The sequence below is a fragment of the Chrysemys picta genome, chromosome 21 (assembly GCF_011386835.1).
Source record: "Chrysemys picta bellii isolate R12L10 chromosome 21, ASM1138683v2, whole genome shotgun sequence".
Lineage (NCBI taxonomy): Eukaryota > Metazoa > Chordata > Testudines > Emydidae > Chrysemys > Chrysemys picta.
In genome coordinates this window covers 6,724,918-6,750,426 of record NC_088811.1, presented here as the reverse complement: position 1 = coordinate 6,750,426, position 25,509 = coordinate 6,724,918, and the positions used below count along the sequence as shown (strand labels likewise).

Genomic DNA, 25,509 nt, shown 5'->3' with positions numbered 1-25,509 from the left:
ATACAAGTTGTTTTTTGTCCAACTCCTCCCATCTTGGGACCCTGCTTTATAAAGTTGAGGTTGCCAGCCTTCCCTAATGTGTTCTGGGTCTTGGAACGTGGATGGGTTTAAACATACAATTGGTTATGTGGGTGATGGGCATAGATGGACAAATTGCTCCCTCTCCATAGAGCAGGAGCATCTGGCAAAGGAAGTAAATGGATGATCTCCGACTTCCCATTTCTGGTGGAAATAACAAACACAGTTAATACCAGTAACAGAGTTAACTAGATCATTGAACTCTGAGTGCTGCATCTGGCATGGAGAGGGGGCAGACCTGGGGAAATCCCTGTGCAATCCCAGCTGATATTCATACGCATAAAATCATGTGAGTGGGTGCAAAAGAAAATTGTGCTGCCCTCAAACCATTTGCCCTGCCTAATCCTGCACATGGCTTTTTTTAAATAACATGACTGATGTTTTTGCAAAGGTTAGTGCTTTATGGAATTGTTTTGTTATGGGTGATCTTTTTTTTCCTTTCTTTTTTTAATGCCTTGTTTTTTGTTTGTTTCATCCCCTAAAAGCATATGACTTTCTTTTTCTTTTAGCTCAACACCTTTTGGGTTGATGATGTTGTCCGTGTGATAGATGATATGGAAACAGTGAAGCGATTCCAAGCTGGTCATGGGGAGTGGACAGATGAAATGGCACCTGTGAGTGTGCTTCAGTTCCAAGACAGTCCAGTAACTTGCAATTTCTGATCCGTTAAGAAAAACGTTAGCGGCTGGATATGCTAGCCTCCTTGCTCTTTAGCACCCCCTATTGGTCAGTGCATGGAGACACGTGGGCATGCTAATGGCTTTCAGAAAGAATGTTGCTTAATGTGTCTGGTCCTCAGCAATGCGGCCCCACAGCAGCATTCAGAAAATAAGGGCGAAGGGTGAGTGGGGGAGGGAGAGACACCTGCCAAAGGAGATGGCTACCAGTGAGTTTAAAAATGAAATTCTGCTGAAATTTTAAGCAAACAAATTTAATGTCTCCCTCTATTTCTTCTCTAATTCTCAAGGGTGAGGGACAAACCATTGCAAATGGAAAACTCTCCTCTGCTCAGACTCATGGGGCTGAAGAGCAGAATACAGGGTGCTCCATAAGTAGCAAAATGCACAGCAGAGACTGCCAGCTGTGTCTGACTCTTAGGGTTCTGTAAACCACGCTTTGTTGTTTCACTGGCTTCCTCTCCAGACGTTTGTATTGTATCTTGGAGACCCTCTTCCCCTTGTATGTGAAAAGACATCCGTTTTGTATACAACCAAATAAGAAGCTTGTTGAAAACACTTGTGTATTCTTTAAGTGGGAGTTGTCATCTGTGGTGTCTCATTGAATGCTTCTCTTCACACGCTAGGAATGCTGCCTGGGAATCCACCCTTAGAAGCGTTACCTTGGTTTTGAAAAGCAGGAAATATGTTGCTTTCCTTTTTAAAAATAAAAAAATCTCTTCCCATTGCAGACGCTAGGGCACATTGGCAAGGTGATCAAGGTGTTTGGGGATGGAGACTTGAGAGTGTCTGTCGGAGGGCAGTCCTGGACCTTTAACCCAGCTTGTCTCACGGCCTACCAGAGAGACGAGGATGCAAACCTCATGACAACGGAGAACACCAAGGAATCCAAAAGTGAGAGAGCAGGGGGGAAATGTGGTCCAGTTCTGGCCAGGGCTGAAAAATAACCACTGTCTCTTCCTAGGGTAACAATAGTATTTCTCTTCAGAACGTGTCAGATGTTAACTGACTAATGGCTACATCACCCTTCTCCAAGCAGAGTCCCAAAAATCCATTTTAACCAAATCAGGGGAACACCCATGGCCTCAAAGTTAAGCCACAGGACTAGGATTTAGGACTCCTGGGTTCTTTTCCTGGCTGTTTCGTAGGCTCGCTATTTTGGCAGTGGGTAAATGGCATAACCTCATGTGCCTCAGTTTCCCAGTCCATAGCATGAGTATAAAGATGCTTCCCTACTTTGCAGGGGGTGGGAAGGTTTAATTCATTAATGTTTGTATGTGCCATCAGATCCTTCCATGCAAGGTGCTGTGGGGGTACAGAGAATTACTATGCCCAGCCCGCGCTGGCAGTGAAACGGGGGTTTGGTGGTGGTTTCTGTTTTGCTAGGGTTACCATACGTCCTCTTTTTCCCGGACATGTCCGGCTTTTCGGCAGTCAAACCCCCGTCCGGGGGGAATTGCCAAAAAGCCAAACATGTCCGGGAAAATGGCGGCTCTGCTCCTCCCCGACTCTTCGGCTCTGTTTAAGAGCCGGGCTGCCCGAACGCTACCGGCTTCGGGCAGCCCCCCTGCCTCCAGACCCTGCGCCGCCGGAGCCCGGGAGGGGAAGTGCCCGGCTGGGGGCGCAGGGTCTGGAGGCAGGGGGGCTGCCCGAAGCCGGTAGCGCTCGGGCAGCCCGGCTCTTAAACAGAGCCGAAGAGTCGGGGAGGAGCAGAGCCGCGGCGGCTCCGCCGGGGCTCTGTGTAACTGACACAGTGTCAGTTACACAGAGCCGCAGCCGCTGGAGGCTCTGTTTAAGAGCCGGGCTGCCTGAGAGCTACCGGCTTCGGGCAGCCCCCTTGCCTCCGGACCCTGCGCCCCCAGCCGGGCACTTCCCCTCCCGGGCTCCGGCGGCGCAGGGTCCAGAGGCACGGGGGCTGCCCGAAGCCGGTAGCGCTGGGGCAGCCCGGCTCTTAAACAGAGCCTAAGAGGAGCAGAGCCTCCAGCTGCGGGGGCTCTGCTCCTCTTCGGCTCTGTGTAACTTATACAGTGTAAGTTACGCAGAGCCGCCGGAGCCCCGGAGGGGAAGTGCCCGGCTGGGGGCGCAGGGTCCGGAGGCATAGGGGCTGCCCAAAGCCCGAGCGCTACCGGCTTCACGGTTTGCTGGGCAGCCTCCAGACCCTGCGCCCCCGGCTGGGCACTTCCCCTCCCGGGCTCCAGCTGCGCTGGGGAAGCGCTGGCCGGGGGCGCAGGGTCTGGGGGCTGCCCGGGAAACCGTGAAGCTGGTAGCACTGGGGCAGCCCTTTCCCCCTGGCTGGGAGTGGGAGGGAGGAGGGGGCGGAGTTAGGGTGGGGAAGGGGCGAGGCTAGGGGTGGGGAAATGGGAGGGGCCAGGGCCCGTGGAGGGTCCTCTTTTTTTATTTATGAGATATGGTAACCCTAGTTTTGCAAATCTGTTCATAAAAGTTCTGTAGCCTGGCCATATGTTTGAGAAAGGGGAAGGCTTGTTGATTTGTCTTGCAATATAGATTAACCCTACATCACTTACTCAAGAAAAGTTAGCCTAAAAAAAGACCTTTGAGAAACTGCTGGGGAACAAAGTTTGGGCTCCATTAAGGAATGTGGTTTAAATCCTGTTGAACTTTGGTGGAAGTTCAGATCTAGAGCCAAACTCTGTCACTTAGCACTTTCTCTGATGGAAAATAACAAGTGGAACTCCCATCAGACATCTGGGAAGTGCAGTGAGTGGAAACCCAACCTGAAACCCCGTGGTCTGGATTTTCCTTTCTCCTGCAGGATATGAGCCTTTTATTGTCCTCCAGCTCCCTCCTTCCCTACAGCTGGGAATTCGTTATTGCTTGCCCACATGTAATGACCCTTAGGGAGAGGTCTTCTGCAGGCACTGAACCTGGGATCTGTGGATTTAGAAGTATCAGCCTCTGTTGCTTGAGTTAAAGGACTATGCCTGTTAGCTGGAGGGAGTAAAGTAACAAGTTCATAAAGCTCTTTATATGGACTGGTCACTATAGAGGGACGAAGGTCCATACTGGGTCCATGTGGTTACACACACAGGTGCTCATTGCCACCATGTAACCTGGGCTGTTTCTCATCCCCACACAGGCACTTTGATCTCCATCCTAGAGAAGCTGCTGTGCCAGAAGATGGAGTCGGATCATCCAGGGCGCTTGGTTGTTGAGGCAGCACATGACAATGCTGTTAAAGTCCAGGACCTGGTTCAGAAGTACCCAGACAAGGCAAGTCTCTGAGAAACCCTCCAAGGTCGATGTGTCTTTTGTCGTCAATGTGTAAAGCAAATGGGGGGGGCTGCTAACACCTACTGTAAGGAATTAACAGCTGGTGACTGGTTTTTTTGCTTTAACTGATAGACCTAGAGCTTGCCTCTGCTTCAAGAGGTCCTCTGCTCCCCCTGGCAGGGCTGTGGGACTCCAGCATGCAGAATTTCCCTGTGCCGTTCTAGCTTTAGAGAAAGTGTTGTCCAGTGGTTAGAGCAGGGGATTAGACGTCGAGAGCTGAGTTGCTGTGGTATCTTAGATACCTTTTGTGTGCCTAAATTTCCTCCCCTGCCAAACGGGAGATCCCCAAACTCTCTGCTTCTTAGCAGGGGGTGGGAGGCTGAATTCCCTGGTATGTGTAAGTTGTTTTGAGATCCAATGGAGGGCATTGAGGCATTATCCCAGGAATTAGCCATGTCATAGCAGGGCACTTTTTGCCTGGGTTAGGGATGGGCAGGAAATCCCACTGATCTAGCTTGGGAAGTCTCCCTTACGCACTGAAGTACATGCAGGCTCTATTTATCCTAACAGACCCACCAGCTTGAACACTGCCCTCTCCTTTCCTATATCCACTCTTTAGAATTCACATGGGCAGCCTGACATGCCCGGTTTCTAACGGTAACCAACTCAAAAACCGTGTATTTCAGTGACAGGCCTGCTTTGCTTGAATCTTCCCAGGAGCCAGGCAGCATGCCTGGAGGTGCAGCCCCTGGCTACCTGCTATGTTCTGCTGCATCGGGACTGAATAGGGACGTCTAGTAGGATCAGACAGTGGAGCCAATCCCAGAATAAATTACGTGAACACAGAAACCATTCTACTGAGGGTGCATGGTCTAGTGGTCAGGGCACTGGACTGGGACTCATCATCCTTGGGTTCTATTCCCACCTCCACCATCACCTTCCTCTGTGACCTTGGGCAAGTCATTTAGCTTCTCAGTACCCCCATCTCTGTAGAATGGGGATGGTGAGATCTGTTGATGAAGGGTGCTATACAAGAGCTAACCCATATTACTACGTACCAGTTTGCATTCTCAGTGCACACGTACTAGGCACGTGTGATGATGTGGCCCTCATCCTAATGCATTGCCGATAAAGAAAAGAGTTTGTATACAGATGCCTCCCCACTAGAGTTTGGGGTCTGGTTGGTGTAGGTAGCCATCTATTCAAACACTGGCAGATTGCCCAAGATCCTAGCTATCGCCTTAAAAGCTGCAGGCTTGTGCGTGAGTAAATGCATCTGTCACAAGCCAGAGAACTAGAGAGCAGAATGCCTTCGCACGGTGTCCTTGGAAGCAGCTGGGAAAGGAACATAAATCCGGTGGAGGCCATGACCGTGTGGCAAGCGGGAGCAGATTGATGGGACGTTAGCAAACACCAGGATCCGTTCTGAGAGGACTATAATGAAGCTGAGATCTAAGGTCTGACTTAATGGTTTGCTGCCAGATAATTGTTCCAGTTCATTACAGGCAAAGTTAGTAGATGTGGGGAGGGAAGGAATATAGCCAGGCACCGGTGTAAAAGAAATAGCCAGGCACTGGTGACTGGGTCTAATCTGAAATGGGAAAGTGCCAAGTGTCAGGAATAGTCCCGCTGCATCCTGACCTCAGAGAGGAATTTGTTCTTTCTACTAGACAGTTATAAATAGCCCTTACGTAAGGGGGATGCATTGGCATCCAATGTGTCATTACCAGTATCACGGTCCTGTCTAAGCCCAAGAAGGAAACCTGCACAAACTGCTGCTTTGCATAGGGTCAGCTGCAGAAAAACTCCGTGTTACTTGCCAAGCCATGAAGTCTTTGCCAGATCCCTTGCTCTTTCCCCTTAGCCATTCATTGATTTCATTTGCGTCCCTGCCCTCCTGTCTTGGCCTTCTACAGGATCTTTGGTCTTCAACTCCTTGATCCTTAAATCTCACAGCAGCAGCTCAGCAATGCGATTAGCCTGCCCAGTATGTAAGTCTGAGTGACTGAGAATACTTGGTGCTTATATCATGTTCGCCTCCTTCAAAGCACAGTGCGAACATCAGCTGATCTCCTGCCCCCATGCCAGGCAGGGAGGTATTGCTGGCTACTGTAGCTTTTGGCAGAGAAGTTAAGAATCACCCCTGGTCCCTGTGGGATTTGGCTCGAGATGTGGGATTAGACACCTAGGAGTTCCTGACATAGCATCCCGGTCTGTGCTTGCACCACTCCCTTTTTGGCAGGAAGTTAATATGTTAGTTGGGGTAGGAACTGCCTTTTATTTTAGCTTGGTACAACTCCCGGAGCTGTGCAGTGCCATTTAAAGTGGTGTTGGGAGGCACAGATTTGCTGCATACAGTAAAGTTTAGTGTGCCACCCCTCTTCTAAATCCTAGAACAGAGGTTCTCAATGGGGGGGGGGGGGCATCAGACTTTTGGGGGACACAGCAAGGGTTCTGATTCATAATTCAAGGATAGAAGGGATCATTGTGATTCTCTAGTCTGATCTCCTGTATCACACAAGCCATAGAACTTCCTAAAATAATTCCTGGAGCAGAACTTTTAGAAAAACACCCATCTCGATTTAAAAACGGTCAGTGATAGAGAATCCACAGAACCCCTGGGAAATTGTCCCAATGGTTAATTACCCTAACTGTCAAAAATTTTTCTTTATTTTCAGTCTAAATTTGTCTCGATGCAACTTCCAGCCCTTGGTGCGTGTTAGACCTTTCTCTGCTAGATCGAAGAGCCCATTATTAAGTATTTGTTACCCATGTAGATACTTATAGACTGTAATCCAATCACCCCCTTAATCTTCTCTTTGTTAAAATAAATAGATTGAGCTCTTTGACTGTCATTATAAGGCCTGTTTTCTAATCCTTTAATCATTCTTGTGGCTCTTCTCTGAACTCTCTCCAATTTTTCAATATCCGACTTGAATTGTGGGCACCAGAACTGGTGCCAGGATTCCAGTAGCAGTTGCACCAGTGCCAACTACCGAGGTGAAATAACCGCTCTGCTTCTACTTGGGATTCTCTCATTTATGCATCCCAGGATCCCATTTGCTCTTTTGACTTTAGCATCACATTGGGAGCTCACGTTCCACTGATTATCCACCATGACCCCCAAATCTTTTTCAGAGTCCCTGCTTCCCAGGGTAGAGTCCCTCATCCTGTAAGTATGTCCCACATTCTTTGTTCGTAGATGAATTCGTTTACATTTAGCCAGATTAAAATGTGTATTGTTTGCTTGCTCCCAGTGTAACCATTCCAAATCACTCTGGAGCAGCAACCTACCTTCTTTGTTATTGATCACACTCCCAATTTTTGTCGTCTGAAAACTTTTAATGATGATTTTATGTTTTCTTCTTGGTCATTGATAAAAATGTTAAATAGCGTAGGGCCAAGAACCGTACCCTGTGGGACCCCATTGGAAACGCACCCACTTGATGACAATTTCCTGGTTACAATTACATTTGAGACCTATCAGTTAGCCAGGTTTTAATCCATTTAATGTGTGCCATGTTAATTTTATATTGTTCTAATTTTTTAATCAAAATGTCATGCAGTACCAAGTCAAATGCCTTACAGAAGTCCAAGTATATTATGTCAAAACTATTAACTTTATCAACCAAACTCAGGCTCTCATCAAAAAAATATCAAGTTTGTTTGACAGGGTCAGTTTTCCATAAATCCATGTTGATTTGCTTTAATTACATTATCCTTATTTAATTCATATTAATTAAGTCCCATATCAGCCCAGAATCAATGTCAAGCTGTCAGGTCTATAATTACCCAGGTCATCCCGTGTACCCATTTTAAAAATTGGCACATTAGCTTTCTTCCAATCTTCTGGAACGTACCCAGTGCTCTAAAACGTATTGAAAATCAACATTAATGATCCAGTAAGCTCCTCAGGCAGCTCTTTTAAAACTCTTGAATGCAAGTTATCTGGACTTGCTGATTTAAACATGTCTAACTTTAGTAGCTTCTGTTTAACATCCTCCAGATATACTAGTGGAATGGAAAGAGTGTTATCATATGATGAGACTATATCATCTGTTTTTTCCCCCCACAGATACAGAACACAGATCTTTATTGAACACTTCTGTCTTTTGTGCATTATTATTGATGATTCTACCATTTCCATTTAGTAATGATTCAATACCATTGTCAGGATACTTTTTGTTCCTAATATATTTAAAAAAATAAAAAGTCTTCCCCTTGTCCCTTTGCTTCCTTTATCAGTTTTCTGCAATTCCTAATTTCTGATTTATATTCATTACTATCAACTTCCCCTTTCTTCCATTTGTGTTATATTATTATTATATATGATAGTTCAGTCGTTATAAAAGAAGTGCTAGGGCCAAGCACCAGGTCGCAGTGCCACTCGCATATATTTGGCCCTGCCGTCTTAGACAGCTGCCTAGCTTGCCTATAGTTAAGCAGCCCAAGGGGTGCTTAAAAATGGTCAGGCTATGGGCCAGGTGCCTCCCCGCACCCCTTCAGCTCCATGGCCTATGCCCAGCACAATGGGGCCCAGATCCTGCTTGGAGCTTCTGGGTGCTGTGGAATACAAGTAATCATTTCTCTTTCCCATCAAGTTATACAAAGTCTCGGAGCAGGGACAGTGCCTGAGTGCACATTGAGACCTTTCCTAAACAATTATGTGCCTGGATCCTTCCATTATTGCAGGTTGATATAAAGAATCAGGGCAGAACCGCACTGCAAGTAGCTGCCCACCTGGGCCGGGTGGAGATTGTGAAGATCTTACTGCAGGCTAATGCCAACATCGACCTGAAGGATGAAGAGGGGGACGCCGCTCTCCATTATGCAGCTTTCGGGTAGGAACTTTTTCTCCCTGCGTACAAGTGTAACCTCACTGATGCTCTGTGCCAAGGGCCAGATGGTGCAAATCAGCAGAGCTAGATTTGAACCAGCCCCGCAGAGAGGGGAAAGGCCTCCAACCATGGAGCTGCACTGATATACGCTAGCTGAGGATGTGGCCCTCAAACTCCAGGGGTTGGTTTTCACGCAGCCCCAATCTCCACGGGAAGGTGAATTCTCGATGGGACGAACACCTTGGGAGCAAAGGGGGTTACCGGGGTTTGGGTATGTGCAAGGAAGAGAAGGTGACTGAATTTTGAGTCCCTGTTTTGAATGGCTGTGTATAGTCTAGAGAGACAGGGGGCTGAATTCTGTTCTCTATTATCCTGGTGTAAATCCAGAGGAACTCCATCAAAGTCAACAGGGGTTACTCCAGATTTACATTACGCCAACAGAGAGCAAAACCTGGTGCTTCAGTTAGGGTTTATTTTTATGTGACGAGAAAAGGATGCAGGAATCAAGATACTCATGATGTTGCATGTCTAATAGTTGTAAACGGAGAGAGAATCTACATCTTTTTGATCATGGCAGCCAACCTTTTTTTTTTAAACCAGAAATCAAGCTGAGGTTGTCCGTGTGCTTGTCAGTCACGGGGCCAATGCAGACCTGTTGAACAATGCCAAGTGCACAGCCTTGTATGTCGCAGTCAACAAAGGATTCACGGAGATCGTGCGGATCCTTTGTGAGCACAACTGTGATGTCAACCTCCCGGTAGGTTATTTTCACACCTCGTATCACTGAAGATATTTTTGCTGCTTAACTGTTTGTTTGGGATGAAAGTCGATCCTGAAAGCTTGGCAGTGTCCTCTGGTGCTGAGCTGGCTTCTGCCTAGAACTCAGCCACCCTGATATTCTAGTTCTGGGTCAACACACAGACCCACACACACACACTCACTCTCTCCTTCCCCCTCCCCATGCCCCTTTAACTAGTGGTGCAAGTAGAATTCATTTCTTAACAGTACAGTACACCAGCTAAAGGGAGGAGGGGACATGTGACCTCCGCCCGGGGCCCTGCACTCCCCCCCTCCCCATGATCCATCCTTGGGGGCAGGGGGCTCTGTCCTCCTCCCGCTGTGCCGGAGACTTCTGAGCTGCAGGGCTCTCCCAGGAACTGCAGTGGCGAAAGGAGCAGAACATGCAGCTCCTCCAGCGCAGATGTACCGCCCCCAGCCCCTGCATGCAGTAGCGTCTCCCGAGTCCTGTCCGGGTTCTGTACAGCAGCCCCGTCAGAGGACAGGGCTGGGGGTGGGTGGGGCTGGGGAGGTACAGTCGTGCTGGAGGAGCTGCTGGTGTGGGGTTCTGCTCCTTTTGCTGCTGTTCCCAGGAGAGCCCTGAACCGCGGAGCTCTCCTGGGAACCGCAGCAGCGAAAGAAGCAGAACGTGGGGCTGCCGGGCGGCCCCACACCAACAGCTCTTCCGGCACGGCTGTACCAGTACCGCCCCCAGCCCTGTCCTCCGGTGGGGCTGCCTACAGACCCCAGACAGGAGACGCAGCTGCATGGAAGGGCTGGGGGCAGTACAGCTGCGCTGGAGGAGGGCAGCCCCATGTTCTGTTCCTCCTGTGTTTTTCCGGTGTGGCATACCGGCTATAAATATCTTACTGGTACGGCGGATCGGACCGGACCAACGTACTTGCATCACTGCCTTTAACCCAGTCCAGTAGCACCTTCTGCTATTCCAGCAAGGGGTGACCCGGTAACTGCATTATATTCAAAGGCTCCACCGATGCCGATACTGTTCCCAGTATCAGGGGCTGGTGAGATTTTATTTTTCAATCTGGTATAAAGGAACTTGGGAGAGCAGCAGTGAAGTCACTGGGCCTGTCCCATTTCTAGGGCTACTGGAATGGTTTGTAACTAGCCTTTAGAGACCGATGAAGTAGTTTTTCTTCTGGGGGGTGTGAAATTAGGAGATTGGTAGCCCAGGAAACCAAAGGCCTCTGTCTGTCCCCCATGGTCTAGGCTCTGGCTACACAAGCATGCCCATCTCCCCCGTCAGTGTGCCTCAGCCTTGACTCATAAGGAGTCCTCCGAGGAGTGAAGGGAGAGACCCCCCACTCTCCAGCAGGCCCATTCAGACCTTGGCTTTCCTGCTGAGGCTATCATCAAGGTTGCCAGCCTCCAGGCTGGCCAGTGCCCGGGGTGGCTCTTTCGGCAATGTGGATGCCCAGCAAATTCATTTCATGTAGGCCATCGAACCACCATCAGGTTGTGGTGATTCATGGTTGTTTGGCCTGCGCTGGATTCAAACCAGAGGCCCTGTATGCTTGTCTCAGCCAGCCCCTCGGGGATGGTTTGTTGGAGGGAGTCTCTCTGACGTCACCTGTGCTCTGCTGTGGCTCCCTGCAGGATTCGTTTGATGACACCCCCCTGCACTATGCCATCACTGCCGATTTGAAAAGCATCATCGAGATCCTCACCGAGGTACCGAACATCGATTTCACAGTCCAGAATCGCCAAGGCTTCAACCTGCTGCACCATGCTGCACTGAAGGGCAACAAGCTGTAAGTGAAAGGGGGAGCTCTTGGCATGTCACTCTGTTGATCAGGCTGTGGGTGTGCATCGCTGGGAAACCCACAGGGGATGGGAGGCCCCCTGGGTTGGGCTGAGGAGATACTACGTAATCCTGACGGGGAGTGGAGCCTGGGTCTGAGCTGTGAATTCCCTGCTCTGTTGGCGATGAATCGGACACAGTGACCGCGGTTGGTGAAAGGGGCAAGGGAGAGCAGCAGCCTCTCTACGAGGCAGAGGAAAGGGGATGAAAAGCCTTTTTTGAGGAAAGGGGAGAGGCTGCGGACATGGTAATGTACAGAGCAGAAATGCCCCTCCCAACAGAACTTGGTTCCCTGGCTGCCTTTGCTTGCGCCACCCCTCTGCCCATTCCCAGAGGAAATCCCCTCTCCTTGCAGGTGAACTAGGTGCTTCTCCATAACCAGTTTGTAGTATCTGATATTGTCTTGTTAGGGGACAGATCCTGCCCTTGCAAAAGGAGGTGGATTTGGCCTCTCAGATCCTTTTCCCATCTCGAACCCCCACGGTCCTATATCAATGTGTTAATTCTCTGCAGAAATGGCTCCTCAGTCATGGAGGACGAGGTGGTGATCACCACAATCATTACACCAAGGATCAGTGATTATCAGCAGTGGCAGCACAGAGCAGTGTCTTAAGCGGTCGCCTTTCTGTCCCTCCCCACCTTCTCTCCTACAATACGCCTGTGCATTTAGCCTTGCGGAGCACCGCAGAGTTGTCTTTTCAGGTGGAACCAGAAATAGGTGCTTAATATTCCAAAAAGCAATTTCCTAAGCCTTAGCTGAGAATAGCCCCGTCCCTCTGCTCCCAGAGAGCAATGAACATTCCTAAAATCTAATCTCCTTTCAGGAGAAGTGGCAGCGAAACGCTTCATTCGTTTGTTCATTTCTTCTCTTGCTGCCTTGTGAGCACTGAACAGCCTCTGTTTCTGAGCCCTGGAAGGTGACCCACATACAAATGCGATTTCTGGCAGCGGTCTGAAGCCTCTTCAAGGATTATGAGATCTGTGAAAGTACGAATAGCTTGGTTTCCTGACCTATACCTGCAGACAGGCTGTACCCCACGCAAACTTCCCAGCTACATGTCTGAGACCTGAATTTAAAGCCGTTGGAGAAATCTATGGAGAGTGTGTGTGTGTGTGTGTGTGTGTGGTTGTGATTGCCTAGGTAAAGCTGCCACCATGGATCCATTATAACTCATGGTTCTGGGTATCTATAAAAACTAAGACCATGTCTACACTAGAAACTTTTGCCAGTGTGTAATAGTGTCAGTGTGAGGGGTGGGATTCTTTACAACATTTTTATACCAGGAAAAAGCCCTAGTAGAGATGCAAAAAAAGTCCTGTTGCAGCTTATTTCATTGGGGGAACTGATATAACCCTCATCTCCACTAGGGGAGTTATCCTAGCAAACCTTCTCTAGTGTAGACAAGGCTACACGTTTCCTGACTTCTCAAAGGACTGAGAGATTCCGATGAACCTTGCTGCATTGGTTAGAGAAGAGGGGAATAATTTTTTGAAGCCTCAAGTCAAATAGCACTCAAAGATCAGTTGCTTTTGGAGATAGCCGGGAGGCAAAAGAACCAGGGGAAAATGTGTACAATTGCTGACACCAAAAATAAATATAGAACACACAACCATAGGCACAGACTCTGTGGATGCTCCACGGTTGGAGCACCCATGGAAAAAATTAGCGGGTGCTTAGCAACCACCGGAACCCAAGCTCTCCCCACCCTCCCAGCGCCTTCCGTGGAGGGAGAGGGAGGAGCGGGGATGAGATGTGCTCGGGGGAGGGAGTGGGAAGGCCGGGGTGCAAGGCGTGGAGTGGGGCAGGGCCTGGGGCTGAGTGGGGGTTGAGCAACCGGGGAAAATTGGAAGCCGGCGCCTGTGCACACAACCCCTTAAAAATAAGATGGATGAAATATTTGCATTGCTCTGAATTTCATTGTGGGAAGGTTTATTACGTGAGCCAACTTATTTGTCACTGTAAGGCTCTCTGATGCAAACAACTCCTCAGATGCCCCGGGCTCCCAAGCTATTTGTCAGGTGGATTATTCTGCACTGATTTTAAGTATCCAAAAGTGGGCAAAGACTTGGGGCTAAATTCTCTGCTGGTGTCAATCACAGCAGCTCTGTTACGGTCCCTGGAGCTGGGCTGAATGTACATCGGCAAAAAATTTGGCTCTTGGTGTCCTCTTCAGTGGAAGGGGCGGTGGAGGTCACCCAAATGGCCAGGAGCTGCAACACCTGCCCAAACCACTAGGCACATTGGTGCTGTGTGAATTTCCACCATTTCGATTAACAGAAGCTGATCTTCTCTTCCACTCTCTGCCTCTCGTCCCCTTGCTCCGAAAGGCAGCGGGTTCGCTTCCAACCAAGCCACTAAGGAAAACGTCGTTATTCATCTTGTCTATTGGGTCAGACCATGAGGGTTTGGATTTCTGGTGCATTCTTCCCCTGTGCCTTTTATCATCTGGCTGGGGAGTGCTGGTTACTACACTGCTTCCTGACGCTGAGATGTCCAGCGTGCATCTGATAAAGAGCACATAGCCCAACAGCTACCACCACTGGACTGAGATTAACTGGCTTGCACTGAATGCTATGGATGCAGGAGCTGTTGGGCAAGGCACTCTAGGAGCTTTCTATACAAAATACAGAGACACTATGTCTGCTTGGAGACTTCTGCCCTGATTGTAAGAGAAGTTCCAATGTTGCAGTGACAGACAATTCCTCTGTCCTAGCCCCACAGCCCCATTTGTATGTAGCGCTCCCCTGGTCTGGAAACACCAGCGTCTCTGAACAGACCATCTTCTCTTCGTGAGCCGCTTGAGCCCCTCAGGCTCGTTTCACTTCAGAAGCTTGTTGTGCAATTTTGCACATGCGTCTCGACAGCCCAACAGCCACAGAGAGTCAGTAGGAGTTTGCACAGAAAACCTGCGTTTCATAACACCCAGTCCCCTTGTAAGCAAACAGTGTGTGCCAGTGCACAGAAACCACTTCTATTAAATGCTCTGCAGCTCCAGGCTATGTGCCTAGGATGCATCACGTTTCCAATCCAGGTCATGTGAGAGCTTTGTCAGGGAAGGGGTAGGTGAAGGGGCCACCATTTTTTTTAAACTCCGTTTTACTTTTTTAATGTAGCCAAACAATGTTAGCTGCCCGCCCACCCGCCCTTAAATCTTGTTTAGATAAACCCCACAATAAAGGAAGGGGGCTGAATGGTTGAAGCACTGAGCTTGCTAAGGGCTGGTCTGCATGGGGACACTGACTGGAATAGCTCCCTGTGTGGAGACACTAATCTGGAATAAAAATCAGTTTATTCCAGAATAATGATTCCACTTTGGAAGCGCACTAGTTACTCTGGAATAAAATTGATTTTTATTCCAGAATAGTGTCCCAGTGGGGAGTTTATTCCACTGATTCTTGGGGTCAGTTTCCCATGTAGACAAGCCATCAGATTTAGATGCAAATGTGTTTCCAGCTGAGTTTGAGAAGCCCCTGCCCATCCTGACTAGAGCCCCCTTCCCCTTCCCTCTCCAGCCCATCCAAAAATCCACAGCTGAAAATCATCCTTCACTCCAACCTGATTGCCCACCGCCTCCGGCTCCCGTGTCTGTGATCCTGCTCCCCTCTACCCTGCCTGCATCTCTGCCCCTGTTTCTTCCTAATATCTCAAGAGCTTTGCCATATTCTCTCTCTTTCACTGCAGCTCCTAGAACCAATCAGAAAAAGGGCAGGGGGGGTCCCCCATGGACAGTTTTGACAAACATGAAGAAATTTTTCAGTGGAATTTTTTTTACTTTTCATTGGAAAATTGAGACTTTTGGTTTGTTTTTCAGATAAAATTTTCTGAGTTTTGGGTTTTCTGAGGAGCCATTAAAAATTGTGGAGGGACGCGCACACTTCCCGAGAAAATTCCTCTTGTCAAAAACCCAGTTTTCTGTTTGGAGGCGGGAGTCTTGATGAAAAATTGTCAAGCAGCCCCCAATGCTTCCTTTGTCCCTCTCCTCTCATTGTGCCTTCACTTGGAGCAGCTTCCTTCTTTCCATGTCTCAGGCCTCTCCCCCTTCTCCCATGACTTCCGATCACTGATCTCCTTTGACTGTCTGCCCCAATCCTGTGCCTGGACCATTCCGCTGTTAGGGGTGGGACATTGCAGACAACAACTGAAAAAAACTGGGTCAGATCCGCCCTGTGTGCGTCCTCCATCAGACTGGTCTGGGGATGCATCCAGCTCATTATTGATGTTGTGAGTTTATCCTGCTTTATTAAAAGAAAACTGGGGGCTTTTGTTTGACTTTCCTAATTCAATCTGCAAGATGGATGGAGCTCTCTGGATCACTGTCCCGGCTCATGACGCTGCCCATTATAACATTAGGAACATTAATCGGTGCTCAACAGAGGAGGCAGGCCTGTCTCTTGTGCATCAGTCTCCTGCTGACAAGTAACTCTCTGGTCTCTCCTTTAATCTCTTTAACCTCCCAGAGCCATAAAGAAGATTCTGGCAAGAGCCCGGCAGTTGGTTGATGCTAAAAAGGAAGATGGCTTCACCGCCCTGCATCTTGCTGCCCTCAATAACCACATGGAAGTAGCAGAAATTTTAATCAGAGAGGTAAATAACTTGCATGAGAAGTGGCAAGTTCATGTTTCGGGTCATCGCCAGTTCTCTGGGTGTGAGTCTAAAAGGAAGGGAGCAGTGTCCAGGGCCTAGAGCAGAGGGACTAGGAATCACTAGGGCAACTGCTGCAGGTTCTGGCTAGGAGTGAAGTATTTTAGCTGGATCAAAGGGGACTAGGAGCCCTGACTCCAAAGTGCTATTCCTCCCCCTCGGGACAGTATTCTCCCGTGGTGAAAGTAGGGGACCGGAAGTCGGGAAGTCAATTGGAGTTTTGCCGTTGACTTTGGTGGGGCCAGGGATTCAACCCTGGGATCTAGTTCTAGCTTTGGAGAAAGTGGTGGCGGGAGTTCAGGACTCCTGGGTTTTGTTTCAGACTCTGATTTGTTGTGCTTGTGCCTCCGTTCCCCCACCTCTACAAGGGTGGGTACCTCTGCCTCATAGGGATTCAGTGACTTTATGAATCAATATTTGTTGCCACAGAGATCCCTAGGGGGCACTGTGTAATGCAAAGTATTAGGGTGATTTTTATTATGTCTGGTGTAGTCACCACTGCTAACCCAGTTTCAATTTAAAGTGCATTCTGATTCCTCACCAGCACCGTTGAGCCTTCTAACAGGAGAGGCTAACTGAGTGTTTGTTGCATCCTGTCTCCTGGCATTAGAGAGATTTTCCTATTACTCCCTCAGCAGTCTGGGTGCTTGAGGGAAACTGAAGCAAAAGACAAAAGGAATCAGTCTTGCTTTATAGAGTTTAGGAGCTGGTCTGTGACTGTCTGGACTTGTTCCAGGCCTTCAGTTTGCAGGTGTCAAGTAATTTACTAGCTGTCACCTCCAGATCATTACCAGCCAGGAGGAGAGTCCCATGCACTTGTTCCCTTGCAATAACCACTGCATCACCTCACTGTCGAGGCTTTCTGCACCTTGGGGCCAGGATGAAGAGTAGGATCCGTTTGCTGCCCCTTTTTGGGTCCCCCCCTATACTGCACTTGCATGGGGATGGAATTGATAATCCAGGTCTTCTCCCTGTGCCATGCAACTAGTGTTCAACAGGGGCGTTCCTGGGACTCTGCCGCTATTTCTCCGCTGAGTTCTTTTTCTCCCCTTTAAGGGTCGCTGTGATGTCAACCTCAGGAACAGCCGGAACCAGACTCCCCTGCACCTGGCAGTCACCCAGGGGCACATGGACTTGGTGCAGCTGCTGGTACGCGAAGGCAGCGATGTCAACTCAGAGGACGAGGATGGAGACACGGCCATGCACATTGTCTTGGAACGGCAGCAGCTGATGTCAGTCATGGCGGAGGAACAGGAAGGGGGCAAGGGACTGTCCCTCTTTTCCAAGGTGAGAGAGAGAGGGAACAGCGCTGCTCCAGGGGAGCGCCTTGCGGCGTCGGAAGGTCATGGACCGTCAGTTAGGGTGGGCGGCAGTCTCCCGAGGGAAATGGTGGAGTCCTTTAAAACTAGACTGCTAAGCACTTGGGAATGTGTTTGTAGGGAATGACCCAGCCTTGATCAAGGGGAGAAGGGCTGGATGGGACCGAAGGGTTCTTTTTCCATCTGAGTCCTATGATACTTGGCTCTCACAGAGCTGCATCCGTATCACACTCTCTCCATTTTACAGATGGGGCAGAGAGGGGGAAGTGGCTCGGCCCCCGTAACAGAGCCAGGAGTCCTGGCCCTAGTTCATAGACCGTGCTGCACTGATTCACTTTTCCTGTTGGATGGTACTGAGAATATAACGCCCACATGGTGTGACAGTAGCTGGGTAGGGAACAAGACACCGTGTGCATGTGGCCTACATCGTATCCAAGCCAAAGGGGTAGTTTTCATTTCTGTCACCTTAGCTCCATCCAGGAGCATGAGAGAGGGTATATCACACTCCATGTTGAAAATCCTGGCCCCGTTGAAGTCAATGGCAACACGCTCATTCCTGTCAATAGAGCCAGAATCGCCCCCCGTCTCCTCCAATCATTGATTTCACTCCGTTTGGGGCAAAAGGTGTGAGAGGCAGTGGAATTTGAGCAGAGGAGTGTGGCTGTTTCGCATCTTTCCCTCCTCTCCCCTTCCCCTTGGTGAGAAGGAGCCGGAGACTGAAGTAATTCCTTCCCAGCATTCCACCTCTTGCTATAGATCTTGTAGGCGCATGCTCTGAAGGCCTGGAGGCTTCCCTCTTACAGTTCCCGCTTGCAAAACCAACACATGCTAGGAGGGGGGAACGTCGCGGGGCACCACCAACCAGACCTCAGGAACTATTGTCCTGCAAGGAGACAAGTGCAGTGGAAAAACTGCTTTTCAGCATGCCTGCTATCTCTCTGGGCCAAACTTGTCCCTGGCGTCACATGGCTGACTTCAGTTGTAATTGCTCCAGGGCTGAATTTAATGCGTGATCTGAACTCGGGGAAAACTCGATCCTTAGGCCTCAAATAGAGAGGACAGGGCATGTCAGCCATTGGAAGCTTAGCCCAGCTCTCCTGCAAAGGTTTTGGCATAAAATTAGCCCTTCAAACTGCTCCATCACCTGTTTTACGTACATCTGCACTTGTGTGCCAATTTACAGCAGAAGCTGCGTGCGCAATCTGGGTGAGATGAGAATTATTCCAGTGCAAAGGTAATTTGACAAATTAAAAATCTGACATCAAGTTCAAATGTAATTTAAAATGATTAGAAAACCAACAAATCTGCATAATGCAGTTCTGCCCACTGCGCCAGACTGCCTGTTTCTCCCCTCCCGCCATCCTACCCAGATCTGCTCTGAAAATTCCACCTCTTCCGTTCGTTTGCTTGCTGAATTCCATGGCACCAGCTTTGATTGCAAGAACTGATGACTCCAGTGGTAGGGTTACCATATGTCCGGTTTTTCCTGGACATGTCCGGCTTTTTGGTAATCAAACCCCCGTCCGGGGGGAATTGCCAAAAAGCCGAACATGTCTGGGAAAAATACCGGCCGGGCACTTCCCCTCCCGGGCTCCATCTGCTTCGCTCCTCCCCTGACTCTTCGGCTCTGTTTAAGAGCCGAGCTGCCCGAGTGCTCCAGTTTCGGGCAGCCTGCTTGCCTCCGGACCCCAAGCCGCCGGCCGGGCACTTCCCCTCCCGGGCTCCAGCTGCTCTGCTCCGGCGGCGCAGGGTCCGGAGGCATGGGGGCTGCCCAAAGCCCGAGCGCTACCGGCTTCACAGTTTGCCGGGCAGTCTCCGGACCATGCGCCTCCGGCTGGGCACTTCCCCTCCCGGGCTCCAGCTGCGCTGGGGAAGCGCCGGCCAGGGGCGCAGGGTCTGGAGGCTGCCCAGCAAACCGTGAAGCCGATAGCGCTCGGGCAGCCCTTTTCGCGTGGCTGGGAGGGAGGAGGGGGAGTTAGGGCAGGGACTTTGGGGAATGGGTGGAGTTGGGGCAGGAAAGGGGCGTGGCCAGGGCCCATGGAGTGTCCTCTTTTTATTTTTTAAATATGGTAACCCTAACCAGTGGATGGTACAGAATGCACAAATATGTCCTCCCAGCAGGGCAGAGGCTGATTGCTGATGCGATAATCAGAGCCCAGTGCCAGCTTCCCCGCTGTTCGCTAGATGCAGACAGTCTGTCAGTCATTCCTCAGTCTTTATTCTACCAGTCTGGGAACATGAGTGAAGGGGGCAAGTTTCTAGTAACTCACTGAGCTCTTTTTACAGGGGCTGACTAGCTTTTGGGACTGCCACGCTGCAGGCCCTAGTAGCTAATACTGCCGGCAGAGATTTTTCAAAGCTGGTTTTGGATGATCGGATTGTGTCCTCAGATTCCTCCGGGGGCTTTGACAGTCTCAGCCTAAATGTACAACTCCTTCCACTCGAATTTTATAGGGCCTGATGTAAAGCCCTGGAAAGGAAATGGGAGTTTTTCCATTGACTTCCCCGGGCTCTGGATTAGGCCTATAAACACTCCTTTTTAAAGCCGGCTATTCCTTTTTCCCCCCGCCCCTCCGTTCTGCAGGGATCTGCCACTATACAGCCTTGTCAAATAACATCCTCTTTATTTGCAGAATAGGTACACTCCCAGAAGCCCAGGCCAGCCTCCCATATGCACCGCCCCACAGCTATTAATGTGCGCAGCATGGAGGTGGCACCATCGCCCAGGCATGGGGGGCAGTTTAGTCTCCGTGACCCAGTCAATCCTGGCCTCTGTGCTGTGACTGGCAAGTAGGGTGCAAATAGCAGTGGTGGTTTCTGTGGTGTGGACGCCTTTCTGCTGAGGCCTGGGCTGAGACCCCTGCACTCATTTCAGGTGGGCCAGCGGATGGCGTTACAGCTGCTAACTGGAGGCGGGAGCGTGCTGAGATTCAGATAGTCCATTCTGTTCTGCAGCATGATCATGACCTAATGGGCCAGCCAGTGGATATTCCCCTGGGATGCAATGTTGCATCCAATAATCTAAGAAGGCTGGGACCTTCCCTGTCCCCCTCCCCCTAAATAGCTGCCACTTGGGACTCATCCACTAACTAGTCATCCCTGAAGCTTTAATGTAGTGTTCTTAATGTACCTTGTAATGGAAATGTGTTTGCGGTGCCTCTGTGCAATGTAGCTTCGTCGCCTGTCTCGGATCCCAGGAGGCCTGCGACTGAGAGCTTGGCCAGCAAAGCAGCGGGTAGGAGGGGGAAATCCTGCTTGCCTGCGCTGTGACTAGCTCTGCCAAGAGCTTTCAACCCAAAACACAAAGGGAATTGGTGACAGAACAAGGGTCGGAGGGATGGGATACAGCACAGATTTCCTGTGTTATCAGGCTGCTCTGAGAAGTCTCCAGGCCAAGCCCCCAGGGAATCCCCAGAGCTGAATTACAGTTCCAGATTTTAAGCCTGTCGGTGTAGCAGATCAGACTTGCATCATTGGACTTATCTGCAGCAAACCTTCAAGCTCAACAAGCTGATAGATAGACTGCCAGCCTAATCTGGTGCCACTCAGACATGCTCTGAATTTAGCACTCCGACTTCAGCGCAACGTAGAAAGGCAAAGCAAAGTTGGGTCGTGCTGGCAGAGTTGTAAAATAGAGTGGCTGTCGGGGGTGTGTGTGAAATTGGCACTTCATGTTTCATTTCTTAAAAAAACAGCCAGCATCTTCACAAATCTAACAAACGGAGCCTTCTCTGCATCCGCTATTATCCCCATTTCACAGGAGGGGAAACTGAGGCCTAGTGGGGGAAGGGGTTTTCCCAAGATGAAAAGTGACCTGGTAGCAGAGTCAGGAATACAACCCCGGTGTCCTGAGTCTCAGTCCCAGACATTAACCACAACACTGTCCTCCCTATACTTAAATCCATCCATGTCAAGATGAGGATAAACAAGGCTGCTTCCTTCCCTTACCCTCATGTCTCACTAGAGTAGTGCAGAGCTTAGGTGCCTTGCTGTGTGTCAGTTTTTATAAGCTATTGACAAACTAATGAGCCATCTGTTGTGGTTTTCTCCCTGTAATGCACATACTCTCCGCCTCCTCCTCCTCCTTTACTGTGATGGAAATTGCAAATACCAACAGTTAGACCCTGCTCTTCAGCCTGGCACTAAATGAGTCACTAGTTTTATGTCTGAAAAATTGTACATGTAAGTTATTGGCAGGGTAAGTATGAGAAAATGGAAGGCCTTGTGGTTAACCCACTGGACTGGGACTAAGGAGATCAGGGTTCAGTTCCCAGACTCGTGTGACCTTGGTTGAGTCACTTAATCTCTCTGTGCCTCAGGACCTGACCTGTAACGTGAGGATGATAATCCTTCCCTTCTTGCACCTTCTGTCTGTCTCATCTATTTAGATCACTCTCTCTGGATCAGGGACTCTCTCTTACTACGAGAATGTGCAGCACCTGGCACAATCGGGCCCGATCTTGGCTGATGCCTCTAGGCACTACTGTAGTAAAAATAAGCATGCGACTTAGATGTCTAAGTATCTGATTGTGTTCACAAATAAGGGGTGCAAAATTACATCTGCAGCTCTTTGCACCTGCAAATTGCAAGCACGAGAAGTGAGGCTGGTTTTCTGGGGTCTGACCCATAGCCAGGTTTCTGAGTGCCTTAACAGAGACTTTCTCCCCCTCTCTTAGCTCCAGGCTTCAGGCTTCCTTGGAAATGTAGAGCTGAATGTTGGTGCTGCGATTGCGTGTTTCCTAGCACAGGAAGGAGCAGATATTAATTATGCCAACCACAGGGGAAAGTCTCCCCTGGATCTCATTGCAGATGGAAGGATAGTCCAGATCATCAAGAACTTCTCCCAGAAATTCAGGTAGGCTACACAGTGGGACCACTTCCTAACCCCAAACCTGTAGGTGCTAGCCATGCCAGACCCTCTTAGTCTGCTCTGCAGGGTGTGGGGCACCTTCAGCTGCCATTGACTTCAGTGGGAACTGATTTTATGTGACTGCCTTGCAGAATCGGTGTCTTCTGGAAGAGCTGGCTGGTGGTCTCCCTCAGGACCTGTCAGCCTTTGATATCTCTCGGATGCCAGTCTGGGGCCTAGCCTATGCTTAAAAGTTTGCTGGTATAGCTATGTCACGTCCCTAACCCATGTACCTATGCTGCCAAAAGCCCTAGTGTAGACACATTTATGCTGGCAAAAAAAAACTTTTGTTGGTGGAGTTGGTTTCATTTGGGGAACTGGTATAAGCTTAGACCAGCAAAAGAACTCGGGTACCATGACACAGAGCGGAGGTGGGCTGTATTGGTGATACTTGCCTCAAGATCTTCCCCAAAGCTCAAGGGTGTCTTGATCTAGGCTCCACAAAGTTGCAATGAGACACCGGACAAGAATCCAAAGCTATAGGGGGGGTCTGGGCAGTTTGACTGTGGAGTTGAATCCAAACTTCCCCAAAGTTACAGGGAATGTTGTGGATTCAGGAGTCACGCCATTGAGGTCAGGATCTGGTTCAGAATCCAGACTCTCTTGGGGTTCAGATGTAGGCACTGTGGTCAGGCCTGTCCCATGTGCTTACGAGAGCAGATATTTTCTAAATATCCCAGCTTGCTGACTTTGCACTGCTGATGGCTGTACTGGCAGGAGCCCACTGTTCTCATCCATAAGAAGTGTTACGCCCTGCACAGATACCTTCCACTTGCTCTCTATCCCCTCACCCTCATGCATTTGGGCTAGATCCTCAGCTGGCGTAAACAAAGGGGAGCTCTGTCGAAGTCAATGGCGCTTCATAGACTTGTGCTGGCTGTGGATTTGGCCCGTTGTCTGGCTCTGAAGCATTTGCCCATACTCGTCCCTGCCATGATAAGGCCATTGGGGAGAGCTGCTGAGCGGCCTTCTGTGTGCGGGATGTTGCTCCAGCCAGCGAGGACACTAATTCTATGTGGTGGTTGCAGGGATGAGCAGATTTCTTCAGACAGCTCTGTGGTGACCTGCAGCCTGCGCAGAGTGCACACCACCCCCAACACAATGACCAACCTCAGCGTGGCCAGCATGGCAGCCCCTTCCGAGTGCCTGGTCTGTTCGGAGCTGGCTTTGCTCATTCACTTCATCCCGTGTCAGCACAGCATCGTGTGTGAAGGTAGGTTGCTCCCGTTGGTTCCTTTGCCGCTGCTCACTCCACCTCCCCATTCCGCTTGTCTGGGGAGCATCTTGGGACGGGACTGTTGGGTTCTCACCACGGCAACCCCAGGACTATTCCTGCAATGGCCTTTTAGATGCGACACCCTAGGGCCTGGTCATGGAAGCTCCCGCTGTCCTGCTGGATTGGGACCCGAGGCAGCTGCACTGGATGGTTTAGAAGGAAGTGGCAGACGGTCCAGTTCCAGCCAGCAATGTTTTCTCCAACAAAACCACTTCCAAGGGATTCCCCCACCCCCACCCCCTCTGGCTTTTGTCTTCTGTTTCCCTTTGAATTCTATTAACAGATCAGCAAGTGTTTTATCTCAGCTGGGTCCCTCCGTCTGGCTGCAGAGTTTGGTTAGGAACAAGTGTGAGAGCCCCATCCTTTCCTGTCAGAATACAGGACCATTTTGCAGCTGTTATGCGGGGATTTGAGTCTGGGGGGGGCGGGGTTTATAATGGCCATTGTGGTAATGCAGCTGCTGAAGAGTTGGGCTGTTGCATTGAAGCTCTAGGGAAGGGGCAGCTGAAGCGACAGGACCAGCCTGTAGTTCAGGGAGAAGCCGGCATTCTCCGCTCCATGCAGACAAAGACCGTCTCTTACAGTCCAGGTGATTCTTGGATCGTTTAAAAATGTGATGCCCTCGTGTGTCCTCTTTGCTTTTGGGCTCATTCAAGCACCACTGGGTTTAGCTGAAATCTCTCTTCTTCTCCCGCCCCCGGTAGAATGCTCCAGGAGGATGAAGAAGTGCATCAAATGTCAAGTGACCATAACCAAAAAACTCAAACAAGGTAGGTTTGCTCATGTTGTCCACCGCTTTGAATAGAAAAGGCCCCTCTGAATGTTTGTTTAGGCTACAGCCGACAGATGGCTGCTTGATCTCGGTGAAATTAGCTTAAGGAGGGCATTCTCAGCCTGTCTTGCAGTGCTCTCACAGCGATCACCCCACAGCTAGTCTCAGCGGAGATGCCACTGGTGAATCCTCTTTCCTCTTTAGAGGCAGCTGTTACAGGCCCAGCAGTGTGTGTGCCCTTGCTGGCAGGGCAGTGTGTGTTTGCCTTGCCACTGCCTGTGCTGTGAATCGATAGCAGACGTCTGTCTCCAAGTCCGTCCGTCCAGCCCCTTGCACCAGCAGTGACTTCACAGTGAAAATTTGTGATCAAGGAAAGCTTGTAACATGCAAGAGCCTAGCTTTGCCCTTGTGCTTTAAAGGCATTTTAACCTAAGTCACTTTATGGGAGCCAAGTAAGTGGGGTTGGGATTAGTCCCAGGGCAGTTAGGTTTGATGGTTTTGATGGAATTCCTCTCCTACCTTAGCCTGGATCTCTGCAGTTTTATACAGGGAGTGTCTTCCATTCCCATAGTTCAATCTCCCGCACAGGGAATACTGTACTGAAGGCCGCATGCTGGTGCCATGCCATGGGGCAGCAGGCTCCTGCTAGCCATGGAGTTCACCCGTGTTGCCTGCTGCAGCGCTGGCAAACAGGACACGTGGGAGTGGGTGTATCTGCACCCCTCTGGCAGAGGTCACTGAGGACAAACACGCTGCTGCTGACTTGGGTGGCACTAGGCTGTGATCTTGCAAATGGGCCTAATGCCAACTGGCTGCCTTGACGGAAGTATAGAGGAGCCAAGAATTTGCCACATGATCTAGACGTACACTGCTGGCCAGGGCAGAAATCCTCCCTAGGAGCATCCGTAGGCAGGAGTGCCCTGTTACTGCAGCATTCTTCAGCCATCGAGAATGCAGGAAAATATAATGGCTCCGCCCCCCGAGTTGGAATCTCTGTGAAGATTCCAGTCCATTGCAGCAAAGAGATTGATGGAAACAGTCAGGCTTTTGAGCATATCAGCAGGAAGTCAGCCGGCTTGGGCCACACCGTCCTCACCATTTATCCCTAACTTCATCCCAGAATTCCTTACAAACTTAAAAGGAATGGTGTCCCTAGCCTCTGTTTGTC

The 25,509-nt window shown here is 49.9% G+C and overlaps 2 protein-coding genes across 15 annotated transcripts in view; both read left to right on the top strand.

Annotated features, from left to right (window-relative positions):
- The window catches only part of MIB2 (MIB E3 ubiquitin protein ligase 2), a 106,326-nt gene that overhangs the window by 78,764 nt on the left and 2,053 nt on the right, over positions 1-25,509 (top strand). For 11 of the 12 annotated variants that reach the window (XM_065575255.1, XM_008167293.4, XM_024104369.3 and 8 more), the window contains 11 exons: positions 588-692; positions 1,487-1,649; positions 3,853-3,986; positions 8,679-8,827; positions 9,425-9,581; positions 11,219-11,373; positions 15,882-16,008; positions 17,122-17,352; positions 22,061-22,239; positions 23,322-23,506; positions 24,274-24,339. In XM_065575255.1, the coding sequence (XP_065431327.1) occupies positions 588-692; positions 1,487-1,649; positions 3,853-3,986; positions 8,679-8,827; positions 9,425-9,581; positions 11,219-11,373; positions 15,882-16,008; positions 17,122-17,352; positions 22,061-22,239; positions 23,322-23,506; positions 24,274-24,339 (1,651 nt within the window). The remainder of the gene's footprint in view (positions 1-587; positions 693-1,486; positions 1,650-3,852; positions 3,987-8,678; positions 8,828-9,424; positions 9,582-11,218; positions 11,374-15,881; positions 16,009-17,121; positions 17,353-22,060; positions 22,240-23,321; positions 23,507-24,273; positions 24,340-25,509) is intronic. The other variant, XM_042852846.2, reaches the window with a different exon arrangement.
- Positions 22,101-25,509, top strand: part of MMP23B (matrix metallopeptidase 23B) — a 40,550-nt gene continuing 37,141 nt past the window's right edge. For 2 of the 3 annotated variants that reach the window (XM_065575273.1, XM_065575272.1), the window contains exon 1: positions 22,101-22,239. The gene's annotated coding sequence lies outside the window, so the exon portion shown is untranslated. Of the gene's footprint in view, positions 22,240-24,317; positions 24,340-25,509 lie in introns of those variants that run through there. The other variant, XM_065575275.1, reaches the window with a different exon arrangement.